The 17,739-nt window shown below is 38.7% G+C and overlaps 1 protein-coding gene across 1 annotated transcript in view; it reads right to left on the bottom strand.

Moving 5' to 3' along the window:
- Positions 1 to 588: 588 nt before the first annotated feature.
- Positions 589 to 17,739, bottom strand: part of GLTSCR1L (GLTSCR1-like) — a 31,614-nt gene continuing 14,463 nt past the window's right edge. Inside the window, exons 3-12 of the mRNA XM_010178795.1 lie at positions 15,737 to 15,785; positions 15,586 to 15,654; positions 9,620 to 11,320; positions 7,765 to 7,864; positions 6,421 to 6,512; positions 4,355 to 4,416; positions 4,080 to 4,225; positions 3,824 to 3,918; positions 2,191 to 2,293; positions 589 to 1,391 (exon numbers count right to left, since the gene is read on the bottom strand). Of these exons, the coding sequence (XP_010177097.1) occupies positions 589 to 1,391; positions 2,191 to 2,293; positions 3,824 to 3,918; positions 4,080 to 4,225; positions 4,355 to 4,416; positions 6,421 to 6,512; positions 7,765 to 7,864; positions 9,620 to 11,320; positions 15,586 to 15,654; positions 15,737 to 15,785 (3,220 nt within the window). The remainder of the gene's footprint in view (positions 1,392 to 2,190; positions 2,294 to 3,823; positions 3,919 to 4,079; positions 4,226 to 4,354; positions 4,417 to 6,420; positions 6,513 to 7,764; positions 7,865 to 9,619; positions 11,321 to 15,585; positions 15,655 to 15,736; positions 15,786 to 17,739) is intronic.

The following is a 17,739-nucleotide window of genomic DNA, read 5'->3' as shown; positions in this document are numbered from 1 at the left end:
TATCAAGTACTAGTTTCTGCTCAGAAAGCAATAGAAAAGCACTTTAAGTTTAAATTATGAAGCCTTGTAAACACACTGATGATATCCTTCCAACTTAAGAATCCTGAACACAGACTCATTAACAAAGCAAATAATCGCTTTTGAATAGAGGTACAGTGGGTTTTTCAGAAAAACTAAAAATTAGATGATTCGTGGAAGAGCAAAGGTAAAGGAGAATTGTTGCTTCCATCACTTTTTAAAAACATTTTCTTAATAAATATATCCTTTCAAATGACTGTGATTGTCAGTATATTACCGTATTACATAGGGCCTAACGACCTGCAACCTTGTTACGCTGCAGTACTGCACAATTATCAAAAGCACTATCATAATAATACTTGAAATAGTAAGGCCCTAACAGACTGCATTCTAACAAGGATTAACTTTACTTGGAAATCTCACTGTAACCACAATGAGTATTGCTCTCAAACACAGAACAGAATCTAGTTTAGAAAGGTTAACCTTAAATGCATGTCAGGCTGTACTTGTGGTGTCATTCACATTTGCTTCTGCTAAGAGAAACAGAACTTGTCCATGGTACTGTAACTATTAACACTCTAAGATACTATTTACAGCTGCTTCTAAAATAGAGTCAGTTTCTACACCACCTTCACTGTGGTCTGGAATAAATTTTTCCAGGCAGTTTTCCTGTGAAGCAATAGGTGAAAAATTGGGAAACTCTAATTCAACCGAGCCGCTACTTGTCGCCTCATTTTGTGGCTGTCTCCCAGCTTTTTTAAGTTCCAAGATGTTTTTAAATGTAGTTTCTAAACTCTTACTGAGCAGTAAGTCTTGCTGGGGTTCACCAGAGCCTTTCCTGTTCTCGGGATGTAAAACCTCATTCTTTGGAGAGCTCCTCAGAGTTTTGTCCTGGAGGGAATTATTACACGTTACCTTTGAGAAAGACTGAACTGTGTTCCTTGATATTTTATTGTGTGTTCCATGACCACCTCTCGACGCAGTTTTTGACAAGTCTTCCAAACTCGAGGAATCCTCAGTTGACTTGGCGAGATCTTTCCCAGTCACCTTTTCTTCTGAAAGGGCCGCATACTGGCTCTCAGAAGAACAATTAGCTTTTTCAAACTTTAAAGCTTTAGTGAGGCTCTCCAATTTTTTAGTAGAAGCTATTCCTTCTGGTGGTGTCAGAACGTTGTTAGGCACTAGAGGAAGTTTACTGTGATTTGTAGACTCTGCTGAGCTGGATTTTGGTCGGTCTCTGGCTTGGGATTTGGTAGTCTGACTTCGAGAAGGTAACGTTTTGCTAGGCGGATGGTCACTTTTGCTGGACTGTGCTTCTTCGGCTGATTTATCAAATTGTTTGGCAGAACAACAAAAATCAGCCTGATAACCATCTGAAAATCAAGTAACGGTATTTTACTTACATTACCTACACATCAAAATAACAGACACTCCAATGTAGTTTCTGAGGATTAAAATTCAAGTAACATCCACAGCCTACAGATTCATGTCTAAGAGATGTACACACGCTTAAACTTTCTACTGCGTCCAACATAGGAGATTACCACCAAATTAATCAGCATGCTATGCACATATGTGCAATGTAAAACCAGACTAAAGGCACTTCCTAGCATTCTACATATGCAAATATGGTATCTGGAAGATACAGCCTCTGAATATCTCTTAAAAGTGCAGAATATGCAGAACATATGAATAAACAGTAACTGTTACCTTACACAAATAGTGTGTTTCTATTTGCTATGTTTAACCACAGTCTGGTTCATAACGCAGACATTTAAGTGGCCATGACACTCCAAAAGCAACACTTCATTAAGATGAGCAAGAGTGTTCATGCTTCGTACAGCGATGTTCTTTCTGACTGCCAGCAAACTCACATTCTTCCCTACTAGAACTGAGACTGATGCAAGAGTGATGACTACTGTCAAAAGAAACTCAGAAATATTTCTCTGCCAAACAGGACAAATACTTTTTTTTCCTCAAATAACTGCCTTCAACCTCACAGTGTCTCTAGACTGCTGAATTTGGGAGTTATTAAAATTCAACTTGCAACTGCTTGTTCAGTATTTTGATTACTGGAATCCCTATCAGTCAGTGCCTCACTGTGGCCATAAGTTTTTAAACAGTCCATATTTATGCTGCTTTTGTAAGATTCAGATGTTAGCCATTACTTACCAGGATCCACTAGTGCAAGACGCTTATCCCGGGTCAGACATGCCCTTTCTTCCTGGTTAAACATCCTATCAATCATAACCATTTCTGCAGAGGGATTTATCCGCTGCAGGAAAAGGAAAAAAACCAAGCATCTCAGTAGTCATTTGTGTTGGTAACAAATCAAAGCATGTATAGCATTGTTACTCTTCAGAGAAAAAGAACATCTTTAATCAGATATTTGCAGAGAACATTCACAATTCCACAGCATCTTCAACAATTCTGACTCTGACCTCAACCACTACTGAAACTCAACCATAAAGTATTATTCACATTTTATCATATGTTTTATTTGTTAAAGATTTTAAAACAAGGAATTACTATTCTAGTTGTAAGAATTGCATGAATTGCATCTTTTCAGGCCTGAGTACCACTGTACACCATTTTTCACATCATACAGTACCTTTTTCTTTGAGAGAGAAAAACAGCAGAAATCCTTGCAATAGGACTACCCTATCATCTTGTTTCTTCCCTGCACTTCTCTCCCATTCTTCTAACTAGGTGGTGCTGAGTTGCATTTTGCCAACAATGCCTTCAAGCCAGGTAGATCCATCCATCACAGAAGAACCCATCCATTCATCCATCCATCCACCCACCCACCCACCCACCCACCACTAAGTCACAACAACAGGCAACTAGTTCCAAACCTGAACACTGTGTGAAATAATCTCTTCAAAATGACTGAATGGGGTTTATCATACAACATAACACATGCTAAAAGGACAGGTTTTAATCCCCATCCAGCCCTTTGCATCTGCAATTACTTGCAAATATTTTATGGTTAGTACCTTTTTAAATGGGACTGCTAGATTCCAAAATCATATTAATTCTAACACTTATATTATGTATTTGTTTCTAAAGCAAAGCGATTTAAATGTCTATTATACTCAAACTCAAAACTTTTCCAGGCTTAAAAACTAGTATATCTGAAGCCACAATGACATTTCCTGATCCTTGTAAAGTAAGTTCTTAAAGTAACTTTGTCAGTTTTCTTTTTACCTCACACCTGGGATTGTGAAAGCACTTAAATCAGAAGCATTTCTGATAAAAATGTGAGGCTCCACCTAGCTTCCAAGGAGAAATAATGATTTCTTAAACTGTAAGATGATTTAGCTCCAATTATAATATGGCTGGAGGCCTCTCAATGGAGTTTTCTAATATTCTTTCAGCTTCTATCACTTACAGAAACATACAGAAATCACCTGCCTGATTACCACAGCCTGTTCAGCACAAGAGCAAATTATAAGCAGAGAGTAGAAGTTCACATGTCTTTAATGTCTGTGGAACTTAAATATAACTGCACTGCACTTAGGTGTTATGTGAACTACAAACTCAACCCATTGCACTGATTTTAAGATATGTGCATACACTCCAAAATGCAGGCTGTAACCTGAGATTGCTGGTGCGATAAGTACACTGGCTATATATATGTATCTCTAAAATTTTCATATCTGTATTTATCACCTTCCTAAGATGAAACACAGTATCAAAATTAATTTTAATGCTAGCTCCCACCTTCCTATAGATATAGACGTATTTTTTTAACTAACTGAATCACATCCTATAAACATAAAATGTTCCTGGTTATACACCTTACCATTGCATCTTCTATAAGCAAACATCTGTATTTGTTCAGCATCGCCTGTGTCCTCTTCAGAAGCTGCGTAGCTACAGATTCAAATTCACTGTCCACTAGAAAGACAAGAGTATACTTTCAAATACTGTTCTCAAGTACCGTAAGGTTCAGTAATCTGCACAAATTTTAAAATGTTCCTTTTCTTACTGCTCTAAACATAAAGAATTCTCTCAATAGATTGATTACAAACACATTGCCATTTTTAAAAGAAAAATACCTTTTCTTAAGTCTTCCTCTGTTGGCAGTGATCCCTGGCACACATGGTATGAAAGGAGTCTCTGAACGGCATCATTTAATGATCTGAACCGACTTTTATCTGGTGTCACAGCATGCACTTGATCCTTCTGTAACTGCTGGAGAATACTGCAAGGGAAATTAATGATATATAATTAATGCATACTCTAATGGAATTTTACACATTCACAAAAACTAAAAAGAAATGAAGCTTACAGGAAATATCTGCAAGAAAATTACAAAAGAAGAATGACTTACAAAGCTCCTTTAGTTAACTGTTTAGCAGCAGGCCTTTTCTGTCCAACTAAATGACCATCCACCTAAGTTCAAAATAAAAACCAAATTACAATATATCCCCTCCTTTGCAAAGCCTAAGTTTCAGCATTTATTTCTGCCAATTAAGTGTATAACCAATACTAAATGCAACCACCACAGAATATAAACACTTCCAATGATCTGTTTTGCACAGGACACCGTATCAATGAATTAGGGAAGTAACTGAACACACAGAAAAACTTTTTTACTGTGAGGGTTACAGAGCACTGGACCAGGCTGCCCAGAGAGGTTGTGGAGCCTCCCTCTCTGGAAACATTCAAAACCCGCCTGGACGCGTTCCTGTGTGACCTAGTCTAGGTGATCCTGCTCTGGCAGGGGGGTTGAACGGGATGATCTTTCGAGGTCCCTTCCAACTCCTAATATTCTGTGATTCTGTGATAAACCAAAGGTCTGAAATGTTATTTGTAGGCAATTCCACTGTAGTGCATACACATGCTTCACTGGGAAAAAGCTTGGTTATCAAATTTTGCAGGTGAAAAGAAGAAAAGGTACAACTAAAAACTTTTCCAAAGAAATCTGCTCTCAAGAACTGTCTCTGCCTTTCTCAGCTGATGTCACCTTGCCTGATTTTGATGGATTACAGCACCTGTCAAGAAAGCAGGCTAGGGTTGCGTACTTAACTCTCAAAAGCTACATTAACTTGGTGGGGGGTGAAAGTGGCTCTAGGACTTCTGTTTCTGTGTCAATGCTATAGCTAGATCCGTACATTGGGTAGATCCACATCATCTTCTCCTTTCCTTAGACATTTATAAAGGCAAATTTCTTCAAGGGAACGTTGTCCTAAGATATGAGGCACTCCGAAGTGGTAAAGACTCATGTTCGTACTGTATAAGAGGCACTACTGCAATACAAGTATTCTCCCAAAGAAGCCACTCTGGATCAAAGAGTCTTTGTTTCATACGAAAGCTGCTCAGTTTTTTTAGTCAACTAGTCTTACTAACAAAATGGTTCACAGAGCAAAAGTTACTTATGATTTTAAAAAAAGTCTGCTCTTTCGAACTGCAACACGGTTAGAAGGAACAGAAAGAAGCACGTGGTACAAAGCAACCTCAGCCATCAGCAGCAGCATGAAGCAGACACACTGTAATGATACTTTCTGGCCAAAAAGCTTCTGGTTTCAGAGCATAAAAAGTATTCACCACCACAGGAAAACGAGCATCTGATCAGCAATTACAAAACCAGGCTCAACTTACTGTGGAGCACTACTGTGAGTGACTTCTGCTCTACATGTACATAAGTTAAGAAAGGGAAAAACATTCATGTCATACTACACTGATGAACACATTTACAGCAAGGAATAAAAACTCTAAACCAGATTCTCTTCTGTGATTCTGTAGTTTAGTTCCATCCACATTGAAGCGTGCACTTTCAAGCCTACTTCAAACCCTCACTTCTTGCCCTCAAGCTACTCAGTCCCTGAATGTAACAACTGTCTCCTCTCTCCAGAAGCTCTTGTATTCCTCCTCCAAAAATGCTGGCCTCCCCCTTCCAGCCACAAACTCTGAATGCAGTGCTAAATTTTTGTACATAATTGCCATATATGGGAGAATTTTTGGTGGTTAAAAAAAAGACACTGGGGAAAGAAGATAATGCAGTAGAGAACAGAACAAAAACCAGAAGGCATTTTTCCACTACTTCTCTCAAGCCATCCCCTCTCAAGCAGCTGAGTTTGTAAGGAGTAATAAACAGTAGGTCTAACTTATTGTCCAACTCAATGAAGAACACTATGTCACCTGAAATTACCCCCAGGGAACACTACAGTCAGACTTCACTTACTGAATCAAATCGCAAAACAGCATTCAGAATATCAATCTGCAAAATACTCAATGTTTATTATGTCAAGGTAGAATCTGACAAGCTTGAGTGACTTCACATACTCTTAAAAAAAACTGAGAGGACTCCTAGATTATCAATATGGAGTTCAAACATCTCTAACTTAACTCAATTTTTAAGGGAAAAGGGAACATATAAATGAAAGTATTTTTTACCTGTATACTCTGTTGAACTGATGATGATCCTATTACTTTTTCTTGTGCGGTTCCTAGAGATTGCTGTATGATTTTTCCTCCAGAGTCCTGCCCTATAAAAAAATACATTAAAAAGACCCTGTCATCCTAAGCAAGAACAGAATAATTTAATTTACCTATCCTGACCATTTTACATGAGTTTTTAGCTTTTAGGAGAAAGATAAATATCTTATATGCTTAAAAGCATTAGCGCAACTACCCTGTGGAGAAACTGGCTCATAAAAATGAAACAGGACTGATATTTTGTGCTGCAAACTACAAAAATCCTCAGATAAGAATCACCTCCTACCATAATACTGCAATGTAAGAAGAAATTCGAGTACCATAAGTATAGTATCCCACAACTAACTAAAAATCATGCAGTGCCTTTTTAAGCTTTTCAATACTAATCCTCCCTCAAGCATATAAACCCAATTTTTCCAGAGCTCCTGAAACTATTTCAACAGCAGGCATAATTTTTTTTTCCTAGATTTTCCAGATGGGCAGACTTCGTCCAACTGCCTCGCTCAGGAATTCAAACAGCAATGTATCAGCATCATGCTACATTACAACCAACAACACAACTAAGAATTTCCCCCCGAAAAGATTACCAAAACCACACTGTGCTGATTCTAGAGACCTGCCTGGACAGCTTGCATATAACAGCACACAGTGAGGAAAAAAAAAAAAGGCATGTAGATTATGGGGCTTTATTCAAAAGGGTTATTTTTGCACAAAGTGAACATGAAAGTTACTCCCTTTTCCTGGTTTTGACCATGTTGGTTCTGTTCTTTCAGTAGCATGCTGCTGCTTGAAAATCCCAGTATTTTGCCATGAACAGTGCATTCAGTAGTCAACTGAAGTGACACATTCAAAAACAAAGCGAGTGATGACAGCCTGCACATAGCCTTGTAATCGCTATTTTTTTTCCCCTGTATCTGAAGCAGCCACCATTAAGAGAGGATCTAGAAGTTTCAAAGAATTTTTAGCAGATGTCTGTATCTTGAAAATGACTGATTTCTACTTTCCCAAGCTGAAAAAAAACATAAAAATGGAAGAAGGCACAATTTTGGATTTTATAGAGGAGAGAAATAACTGCTTATTGTGCAGATTCAACTTTTCATGCTACAAAATGATTGGGGAAAAAAAGACCCCACACATTCAGTACTGAAAAGATTAGTTTACATTCTTCTAAAAATAAAATTCTGATAATCTTTAGGACCCTATCAGCACAAGCCATCAATGCAAGTCTGACATATCAAAGAAGAACCAATTTCTGTTGCTGGAGAAAATTAAGAAAAGGATTTTAAAAAGACCTTAGTTGACCTGATAGTGTGTTGCTCAGAAGATTTGTTAGCTGAGGCTGTCTCAAATTATCCTGTGTCTTCGATGCAGAAACCGGTGATGTCTGGTTCATAGCTTTTTTCTGTGCCACATACGTTAAAAAAAAAAAATCACAGTCAAATATTTAATGAAAGCTTTAACAGAGCAAACAGGCAGAGAAGGCAACTAAAATTCAGCTCTACACCTTCTTTTTTAACCTCAAACTCAGACATCTAATTTCCTCCTACATTCACAAATTTTATAAAGTAAATCAGAGAGGACTAGAAATTCCCCTAGCAGCACAAATACACACCATTTACATTCTAGAAGAACCATGATTTACCACTACAAGCGCCCCTCAGAAAGCTCTCAGTTTTTGAGTCTCAAAACTTCAAGGTGACTAAATAAGCTGTCTCCACAACAACAAAAAATACAGTGGAACAAATTGTCCAGTGTTTAGCAACTAAACAATACACAGTTCACGACACAGAACAGTACTTAAAATGCAAGTACAAACAAGCTAATAAGATCCTAGTAAACAGCAGAATTTGTCCTCTGTAGTTCCCATTTTCAGCTCTGCAATTTCAGCACAAAACTAAAATGATCTTTTACGGCAGTAAGAAATATTAAACTTTTGTAACTGTTGAAACTCACTGACCCAGCATGTAACCTACAAAGAGGAAGACGTGGACACATGAAGAGAAAGGCAGGCAGGCCTCAAATTACTCATCTCCAAATAAAATGTTACAACCTGTGCTAGCAGTTTTGGCAAAGACTGAAAATGTGGTTCTACAACACGTTCGCCCTTATTTTCTAAATGCTTGTTGTATTCTAAGACACATTATTTCATTGACCATTTTGATCTTGGCTAAAAAAAAATCCATCAGACCTTTGGGAAAAGGGAAAGACCTAAGATAACTGCTGCAAATGCATTCTGAGACAGTTATTGTAAGTATTTTATAATGACCAGAGAGGTGGGAGCAAAAGAAGGACAGAAATGGAATAATGGGTTGTTGCTAATTGTGTGACAAGTCCCTGAGTTAAGTAATGGTAGAGTCTGAAGTTCACTTATGAAAACTTGAGTTGAATATATACTGCAACTGCATCAACTGGACAAAAGACGACCAGTTCTCACCTTAAAAAGTAAATTCAGAGATATGTATTATTAAGTAGACCTCTTCTGTGAGAAAGTATATTTTAAATGTTGTGCTTTTACAAACTGCTTCAAAAGGTATTTTCTCTTAAGGAGTCTAAGCAACACCTCTTGCCTTGTCTTTGCCTCAAATCTGAAAGCTTCTAACTGCTCCAGACACACAAAAGTACAGTGGCCAAAATGCCAAAGAGGTTAAGTTTTAACTGATTCATTTTGTATGGTAAATAAAATAAAAACAAAGAAACCTTTTAATCTCTAATTTGAATAGGTCAAATATTGAAAACACATGCACAGTTTTTAGTGAGGCCAAGAGATTTTTAAGTGCTAAGAATGTACTCGAGCCTTCGCATGTAGCTCTGTGTTAAGATTTTCAGGAAAGCTCTCAGTTGTATAATCTTACAGTGTCCATTCCTTTAAATGGGAGCAGAAATAGATGAGTGTAACCACTTCTGAAAATACTGCTATCAATCACAATCAAAATCTTCTGAATTAATACAAGTGACAGACTCATGAACTTGGTGACAGACTTCAGAAAATACCGAGTGAAATGACGTCGTTGGGTTACAGTAATTTTCAGCAGTTCCACAGTAGTTTTAACAATACAAACCAGCAAAATTAACATTCACTGTATTAACACCAACTTTAATACTTTGCTAACCAGATTCTAGCATTTCTTTGGCTACATTCTCATGCAGCTTTTCATACCTGACCAAAGGTGAACTGCTGTTGCGTTACTCCAACTGACGTGTGACTGAAGGTGCTGACAGATTTGGAAGAGGATGCTGGAAGACGATGCGATGCGCTGGCGGGAACTTGAGTTCTGCTCTGCGGGAGTTGATCTCCAGTGAAGTTTCCTCCCGATGCGACAGACTGCACTGATGGTCCCAAGCTGGGATGCACTGAACCAGAAGAACTTGCAGCAGCAAATCGACTAGAAGCTGACAAACTTGAGGCCGTAGACTGCCCAGGTGACATTGTAGTAAAACTCGATCTACCTTGAGAAACATTAGCTTGACTGGGTGACAAATGCAGCACCGTTGGTGACGCCTGCTGCAGTGGCACCTGTCCACCGACAATTTGTGAAGTTCCATGATTTACTATAACCTGGTTTCCAGGAGCTGTGAATGTCTGGCCGGAAACAAGCTGAACAGCTGTGTTCTGATTATTCAGCATCTGTCCTGAATAAGACTGGTTGGCTCTCAGCATGTTCGTAGAGTTCCTGTTGAGCATTACATGCTCGGCAGACATTTGGCTAGGAACCAGCTGGGAAGGCTGAGTCTGAAGGAGCTGTCCATTTATGGCCTGGACGTGATGAACTGAATTAGAATTAACAGACAAACTTGTAGGTATGAGAAACTGGTTTTGAGGTGCATGAGGCTGACCCATAGGAGAATGGATAACAATACTACCTCCAGCATTGCTAACTGTCTGAGGTGTAACTGATTTTCTTGTATTTTGTTGATTAACAATATTAACAGACATATGAGGAGCAACCACTGAACTCTGAGGTGAGTTTGCAGAAGCAAAAGGAATCCCTTGCTGTACGTGATGCTGCTGTATTCCCAAGTTATTCACATTGTAAGCAGTCTGCTGACCCATCTGGATAGGCTTTGGTTGGATATTAATGGGAACTTTGTTAGAGTTTGGTGCCAAACCCCTTTGAATGATGATATTATGGACAGGCAATGACGTCTGAAAATTTGTGCTGTTAAATGGAACGGTTACAGGTTGTGCTACTGGACTTGAATTTGAGTTACCAAACAGCGAGTTACCATTTGGAGTTTGTCTATGAACCAAGAGGCCACTACTCATGTTTGCAGGTGTTTGCTGACCATTGCCTTTCAGTATAATCTGGGATCCATCAAGGTTATTAATGGTCATCATGGAAGGCTGATTACTAAACGAACCAATTAGCTGTATCTGCCCAGAACCACTGATCTGGTTGCTGTTAGACAAATGCTGGCTGGGAACGCTAATTCCGAGATGTTGCATAAAGCCATGTTGCACACCAACTGTATTGCTTGCAAACGATGCTCCAACAGGTTGCTGTACCACTTGAGTAACTCCTATAGGTTGCAACGTCTGACCTGAGTAATTAGAAACATTAGAAGCCTGAGTAAAGGATGCTGATGAAGAAGGATGAAGCTGAGCTTGTGCAAACTGTTGGCTAGAACCTACACTGGCATCCAAATATGCCTCTTCTGCCAAAGTCTGTTCAGTAATATTGGCCTCCTGCAAGGACTTCTGAAGAATATCAAAAGGCTGATCTTCGGTAAGATCAGGTAAGGGAGAAGACACAAGTTCATCTTCAAGAAACTGAAGGCTACTGGACAGCTGCAGTCCATCACTAGGCCCCTCTCCAAGCTGTCCACTTACACCTTTTACAGACGACTTAGGATCAGTGTTCTGAAATGCAAAACAAGAAATAAATCATGTTCAGAAATTCCAAGCTCTACCGTGTTTCCCCATTAAGCTTCCTTTTCTTGCAAGCAAACTTTCTTTGCAAAATTATATTTGCATAGCATGGACATAAGGTGACGTTCACCCCATTCAGCAGACCAGCATAAACCTGTGTGTCACTCCCATCCCACTCATGCCCTCCGAACAGACAATGGAGACACTACACTCCTTTCACTTCTCAAATCTCGCAATTCCACGGCACTCAGCCCTGCAGCTGCACTGTTTCAAAGAGGATGTCACATGCTCTGTGAGCACCATTTTCCCTTCCTCACGCTGAGCACTGTATGGACAAAAGGATTAAAGAAAGGAGAAGGGAAAAGACCTCCACTGTAAGTCAATTTGGGGCATGGTTTCAGTAGTGAGAGCAGTAGCAGGAAAAGGCAGGAGAAAGCTGCTTTTTCACTGACCTCCTCTATCAAATAAGATCAATCTCCAAAATCTTACCAATATTTCTATAGTCACATGGTGCAAACTAGTGACCATTTCATGAAGTTAAGGAATTACACCAATTCTTTGTTTAGGAAAAACTTGGAAACAGAGCAGTAAGAAAAACAATGCTATAGACTTTGTGGTTTATGCTAGTAAGAAGATTATGGGGAATGATAAACACTGAAATTACAGTAATTATTAAGTGCCACCTTGAATGAAAAAATTCTTCATATCTACATCCATAAATACTGTGATAAGGAAAATCAGCAACTACTTTACTCTGGCCTATCATCAAATAAAATTTTCCTAAAACTATAATATGTCCAGAAACTCCAGACAATACATGTATCAGGCATCTGCAGGTGGAATGATGAATTTAAATGCACAACAATATTTGCAATTGTTCTAAGTTAGAGTATACCTTTCTAAATTGCAAAATTGTATCTCAACTACTCAAAGACTCAATTATTCAGTTTCTTTTTAGGTCAAGATAAACACAAAACATGGGTGTGAAATTTTAAGTCACCTTCATACTCTGAGTCTTCATTCCTTGAAGGACAAAAATGCTTGTTTTCACTTCATATAAACAGTGTGAAGATGCTGTAAGCCGTAAGTATCACATGCAATAATGTCCTCACCCTAACTTCAGTTCCTCAGGTATGTTTATTCAGAATCTTATCCCAATCTGGTCCTGAATCAGCTTGTGTATTTTATGAAATTTTGGTCATGTTTTAGAATACTATGAGATAGTTCTTAAAACTCAGTAAAGTATTTTCAAAATACAATTATAAAATTACAATGAACTTTTTTACATTTAATGTTAACAGGAGGAATTACACTAGTACTTAAATGTCTTGATGCCTGCATCTCATGAACACCTAAAATGATAAATCAGCTGTACCTAGCTACCATTAGGCAGAGCAAAAAGGAGTCACTAACTAGGGCATTATTAGAACTTGTAACTGCTAGGTTGTTGTAGAGAATTCCCTACTGCATCTTTAACTTGTCTCCAGTGACAGCGACCATTCTGAAATCTTTCATGACGGTAACTTGGAGGGCTCCAGTTAATGCTATTCCAGTTAGTAATAACAATACAACTATTACTACTAGTAATAACAGCAACAGTAATAATAAATAGTATTACATGCAATCAAGATTAATAGCTTGAAACTCTCTCACTGGAATGAGGAATCCCAAGTTTCATTCCCTGCTGCCAGGACTGTTTAACACCCAAAACCAATTCTATGTGCATAGACTGGGACGAGGGACCTTCCACACTAATATCTGAATCACTGCTGCTCAGATTCAGAACAGCCATGCAGAACATCACACTCATTACAACCAGAAATTGGTGCCTCTGCAACTTCATTAATCTGCTTACCAACAAAAGCCTTATTCTCACTGGCTCCATGAATATTCTGCTCCCTGAAGCTGTTCTACTATACTGTAATAGGAAGGTGGAAGCAGACATCAAGCACAACCCAGGTAATAGGGCAATGGCTGAGGAACCCTCCCATAAGGGTCATAAGAGAGACTGATGACCACGCAAGGAAACAAACCTGGGATCAGTAGAGGTGGCATGCAATCATTCGATCTTTTTTTTTTTGGAGGGGGAAGGGGAAGAGTGGACACCACTCTCGTCCTTCAGTCAGCAAACACTTAACCTTGTTTATGTTAGGTGTTGGCTGAGCAGGCTTACCAGCTGCGGCACTGAACCCTTGACACTGAATTTGTAAACTACCACCGAAAGGCATGAGACAGACATCAGGACAGTCAACCCTACTACATGGTAGCAATTCTGAATACATACAAAGACACAACTTTCATTATGTGCCAAAATTTTTAATGACAAAAAAACTGAGAAGCCTTTAACTTTTCAGCTATCTTACATTGTAAGCAGGGACTGTGAAATAATTTATTTGTATTTTTATTTTAGATAACCTTTGTTCCTTCACAATGCACTATATGAATATATCTTTACAATCAAGTTGTTCTTCAGTTAGGTCAGCACAGGACTCTCATGCAAGGGAAGGAGGGAAGAGAAGATGGTATTGGTATTTATTATGAAGATCCAAAAGGAGGAGAACAGAGAACAAAAGGAATGAGTGCTGGAGACTGAAAATACACTAAGCCGTTCTAGGACACACCAGAAATCCCTAAGCCTCTGATCACCTGCCTTCTAGATTACCTACCCACCCCCCATGATCTCATATACCAGAAAGCTCTTTTGGCTTTCACCAAATACTTTTGTTTCTCCCAACTGCTCCTCCCTACACAGCAATCCCATCTTACCCAGAATCAAACACCCCCTCTCAAAATTTCTCAAAAAATTCACTTTCTGAAAATACATCAGAAGTACACCCCTGACTCCTGCCCACCTACTCATGCTTATCAGAACAATCTCCCCAAAGAACAACTAGGAAGTCTAGGCTATGACAAATGCATGTCCTATGTCACTCCTTCCCACCCTTTTTCTTAGGATGAATCCTCAAAACCCAATTCTGCCATGTTGCACACAGGAAGCTGCTGCCCAATAATGGCTAGCATGGGACCAAGTTGACAACACTGCTCCTGATTAGCTTAAAACTGGGCACACCGTATTACTGTTGGTACCCCACTCTCTCATCATTATCTCAACCAGTTTATCTGGAGAATGAACTGCCACTCAATATAGGTTTCTTCTACAATATTTAATAATGATATGGGTAACATCACACTACTGTGGCTACAGAAAAGTCACTACTTCAAATGAGTTGAAAACACCAGTAACCATCATTTGCCAAAGCGAACAGTGCCCGAGTAGTCCACAAAGGCAGAAGTACCAGGGAACCACGGTGTCCACCCAGCAGAAAATCAAAGCCTCCCCAAGCTCTGCACCAGCTACAACTGATGCAGCCTCCCAGATGTTGGGCTGCAGGGCATGCCCCTCTCTCACACTGGTACTGGACACCAGTGGTGAGTTCACCTGTGGGAGATGTGCCCAGATGGAGGAACATCACTGCTTGGTGACAAAGCTCCGGGAGCAGGTCAGCAGGTTGAAGACTATCAGGAAGTGTGAAAGGGAGATCAACTACTCTGTCTCAGACTCATGCAGCAGAGGACTGCCTATCCTCTCTCTGCCCAGCAGAACAGAGAAATTCAGGAGATGAGGGGAAATGGCAGCAAGTTCCTGCCCAGCACAGCAGGCATCTCCCTTGTGACAACCTTGGGTTCCCTTGCGTAATACACACAAAGCTCTGCAAGTGGAACTGAGCCTTAACGAGGACAATAGTTCTCAAGGTTTAGAAACAACCCTAGGGTTAAGACAACCTAAACCCTGTGTCAGAACAGCTTCCATAAAGAAGAAAAGAAGGGATATTGTCAATAGGGGACTCCCTTCTGAAGGGAACAGAAGGCTAAATACACAGACTGGACCCATTTCTCACAGAAGTCTGCTGTCCCCTGGGCAGCATCTACACCACATCTAAAATCACTAACATAACAAGTCCAGTTTACTGGAAAGAATTACACCAGAAAATATTTTCACTGCTCAGCGAACTGTTCTACATACTTACAAAACACCACCCAACAGCGCAGTACCTTTCTATTAATTCCCTACTGAAACCCCAATGAAATACTTAAAACATTAACAGCATGAAGTGGTTCTATGTTAGCATTGAGAATTTTCATATAAAAAACGTCAAAACCCACATCTACTTCGTTCAGTCTTATAAAAGCCAAGTAAAGCCACAACAGAAGCATGCAATCTCAGTACAAATGTAATTTATCTCCCGACCACTTACATTGGAGTTGGCGAAAATTGAATTTGAGTTGGCCACAGAATATTCTGCATTAGTCAAGTCTTCATTGCTCTGGTAAAAGACAAAAACCACATTTAGAAATAATAAACTCAATAAAGCTTATGTATGTCTAATACACATGAATGCTACTTACAGATTTACTACTAGGTCCATGTAGAAAATAATTCAGCGCCTGTGGGTCCCTTAAGGGAGGAAAAAAAAAAGTTACCACTTTTAGGAAAGTCTTTCTGCTAATGAGGTTAATTTAACTAAGCCAGATACTGCATTCATAGAAATTAGGTTAATAGTAAAAGCACATTTCTTTCACTGACTCCAAGGAAAACCCGAAAGTTTATACTATCTGAAGATCTGTGTTTCTGTATCAGCACAATTTTCAGATGATGATCATATTTGCTTTCACTGTACCAAGACATTTTAAGCAATAAACCACGTTCACCACAAAATCTTAGTTGCATTCTACTTTACTTCCCTGTATGAGGATATTATTTATATTCTCCTAAAACACACAGTATTTTATGACAATACACAGTACAAAACCTAAGGAAAATACTACCACCAAATAACACGAGAACTGTAACAGGTACTCTCTCTTCTACAGAGATGAACTGTAATGTCTGTTTAGCTCGTGTGTAAGTCAACAGGGGATTTACAAACCTTAATCTTTAACACGTTTTTTGCCACGTGTAACCTAAGTTACCAAAAACTTGTGCTTGCCAGAGTAACAGTCCCTTCACTTTGAAAAAAAACAGTACCTTATCCAAGTGAAATCAACCACAGAAATAACTGATTAAATATGAAATAAAATGTCAGTGTATTTCATTAACTTAACGCTATCACTGAACAAACTCAGATTAAACATGTGGTCTGACAGAGTGAGTACCTGAAATTCAAACAAATCAAAAATACATTAATGTAACCGCACACACAGACCAAGTAAAAAACATTAAAAGGTTGTATTAAAATAATCCTGTTAACACAATTGTACAGCATTTCCCAACGTGTCCATTAGCATGAAGAATAAAATGACATGAAGCTTTTTGATTTTAAAACATCTTTATTGATTAACAAGTAATAAGAAAACAATTTTAAGAAGTAGGAGATTCTCATGTAAAAAAGTATTAATCCAAAACATCTCCTCTTCTCTCTTGATTATCGTAGAAAATAAAGAAGAACCGAGTTAAAGAACTTCCAGGTTTACAACTAGTCTTCTAAAAGCACAAACACATCTCTGTTCCTGTTGTTTGTTTGTTTTTCACTTAAAAAAACAAACTGCATTCATGTGTTTACAAAAGACATGTTAGACAATACTTGGCAGGGACCTTATGGTACAAGAATGTTTAGAGCACAGAAGTGGTTAAATGTATTTTCAAACAAAAATGTCACTTTCATAGTGGATTACACTAAATTTCAACAATTAAGAAGAACAGAACTTGTGATCTCATACAGGGCTCTATCATGTTTGAGTTTTATTGATAAATAATAACCAGGCTGTTTAATACCAATTACACTCACTGGCTTTAAATAATGAAAAATGCAAAGAAAAATGAAGCACACTTCACCACCTTAAATATAATCTTTTATAAGGAAGGAATTTTAGAAGGCACTTACCAAAATCAAGGATCAGATGGAAAATAAATACTGTTTTCCATTCTTCTAGATGCTTAAGACAGTAATTGCTGCCAGCAGCAAGAAGAACACTGTAATTTTTCAGACAAACACTCATCTGTATGGAGAGCACTTCACTTTCTGGACCACCTGTGAACTTGCACCAGGATCCTCAGGATTCATGCTCATGACAGAGCACTTTATTGTCCCATGCAGTCAATTATCATCTTTATGTTCCAAGCAGGATGTGTTTTCATATAGCTATAATCACTTGCACAGTGTACTTCACAGAATATAACTGAGCCACTGCTGGCAATGCTTTTGCTATAGCATCCACAGAGTAACCCTCAAATTACAGCAGCCACGGTGGTAACATTTTGGTTTTTTCTGAAGTTAAAGCGCCCACTGGCTTTGCTGGAAGCTTTCAGTGCATAATAAAGGTAAAATGCCTATTTATTTACAACATTTAAGACAGTAAAAAATTCTCACGTGAACGTGAGACCATCTTTTAGTAGCTGCTATGAGACTGAT

The sequence above is a fragment of the Mesitornis unicolor genome, unplaced genomic scaffold, assembly GCF_000695765.1.
Source record: "Mesitornis unicolor isolate BGI_N332 unplaced genomic scaffold, ASM69576v1 scaffold33112, whole genome shotgun sequence".
Lineage (NCBI taxonomy): Eukaryota > Metazoa > Chordata > Aves > Mesitornithiformes > Mesitornithidae > Mesitornis > Mesitornis unicolor.
The sequence above is the reverse complement of the archived record's forward strand: the minus strand, read 5'-3'. Positions and strand labels throughout refer to the sequence as shown.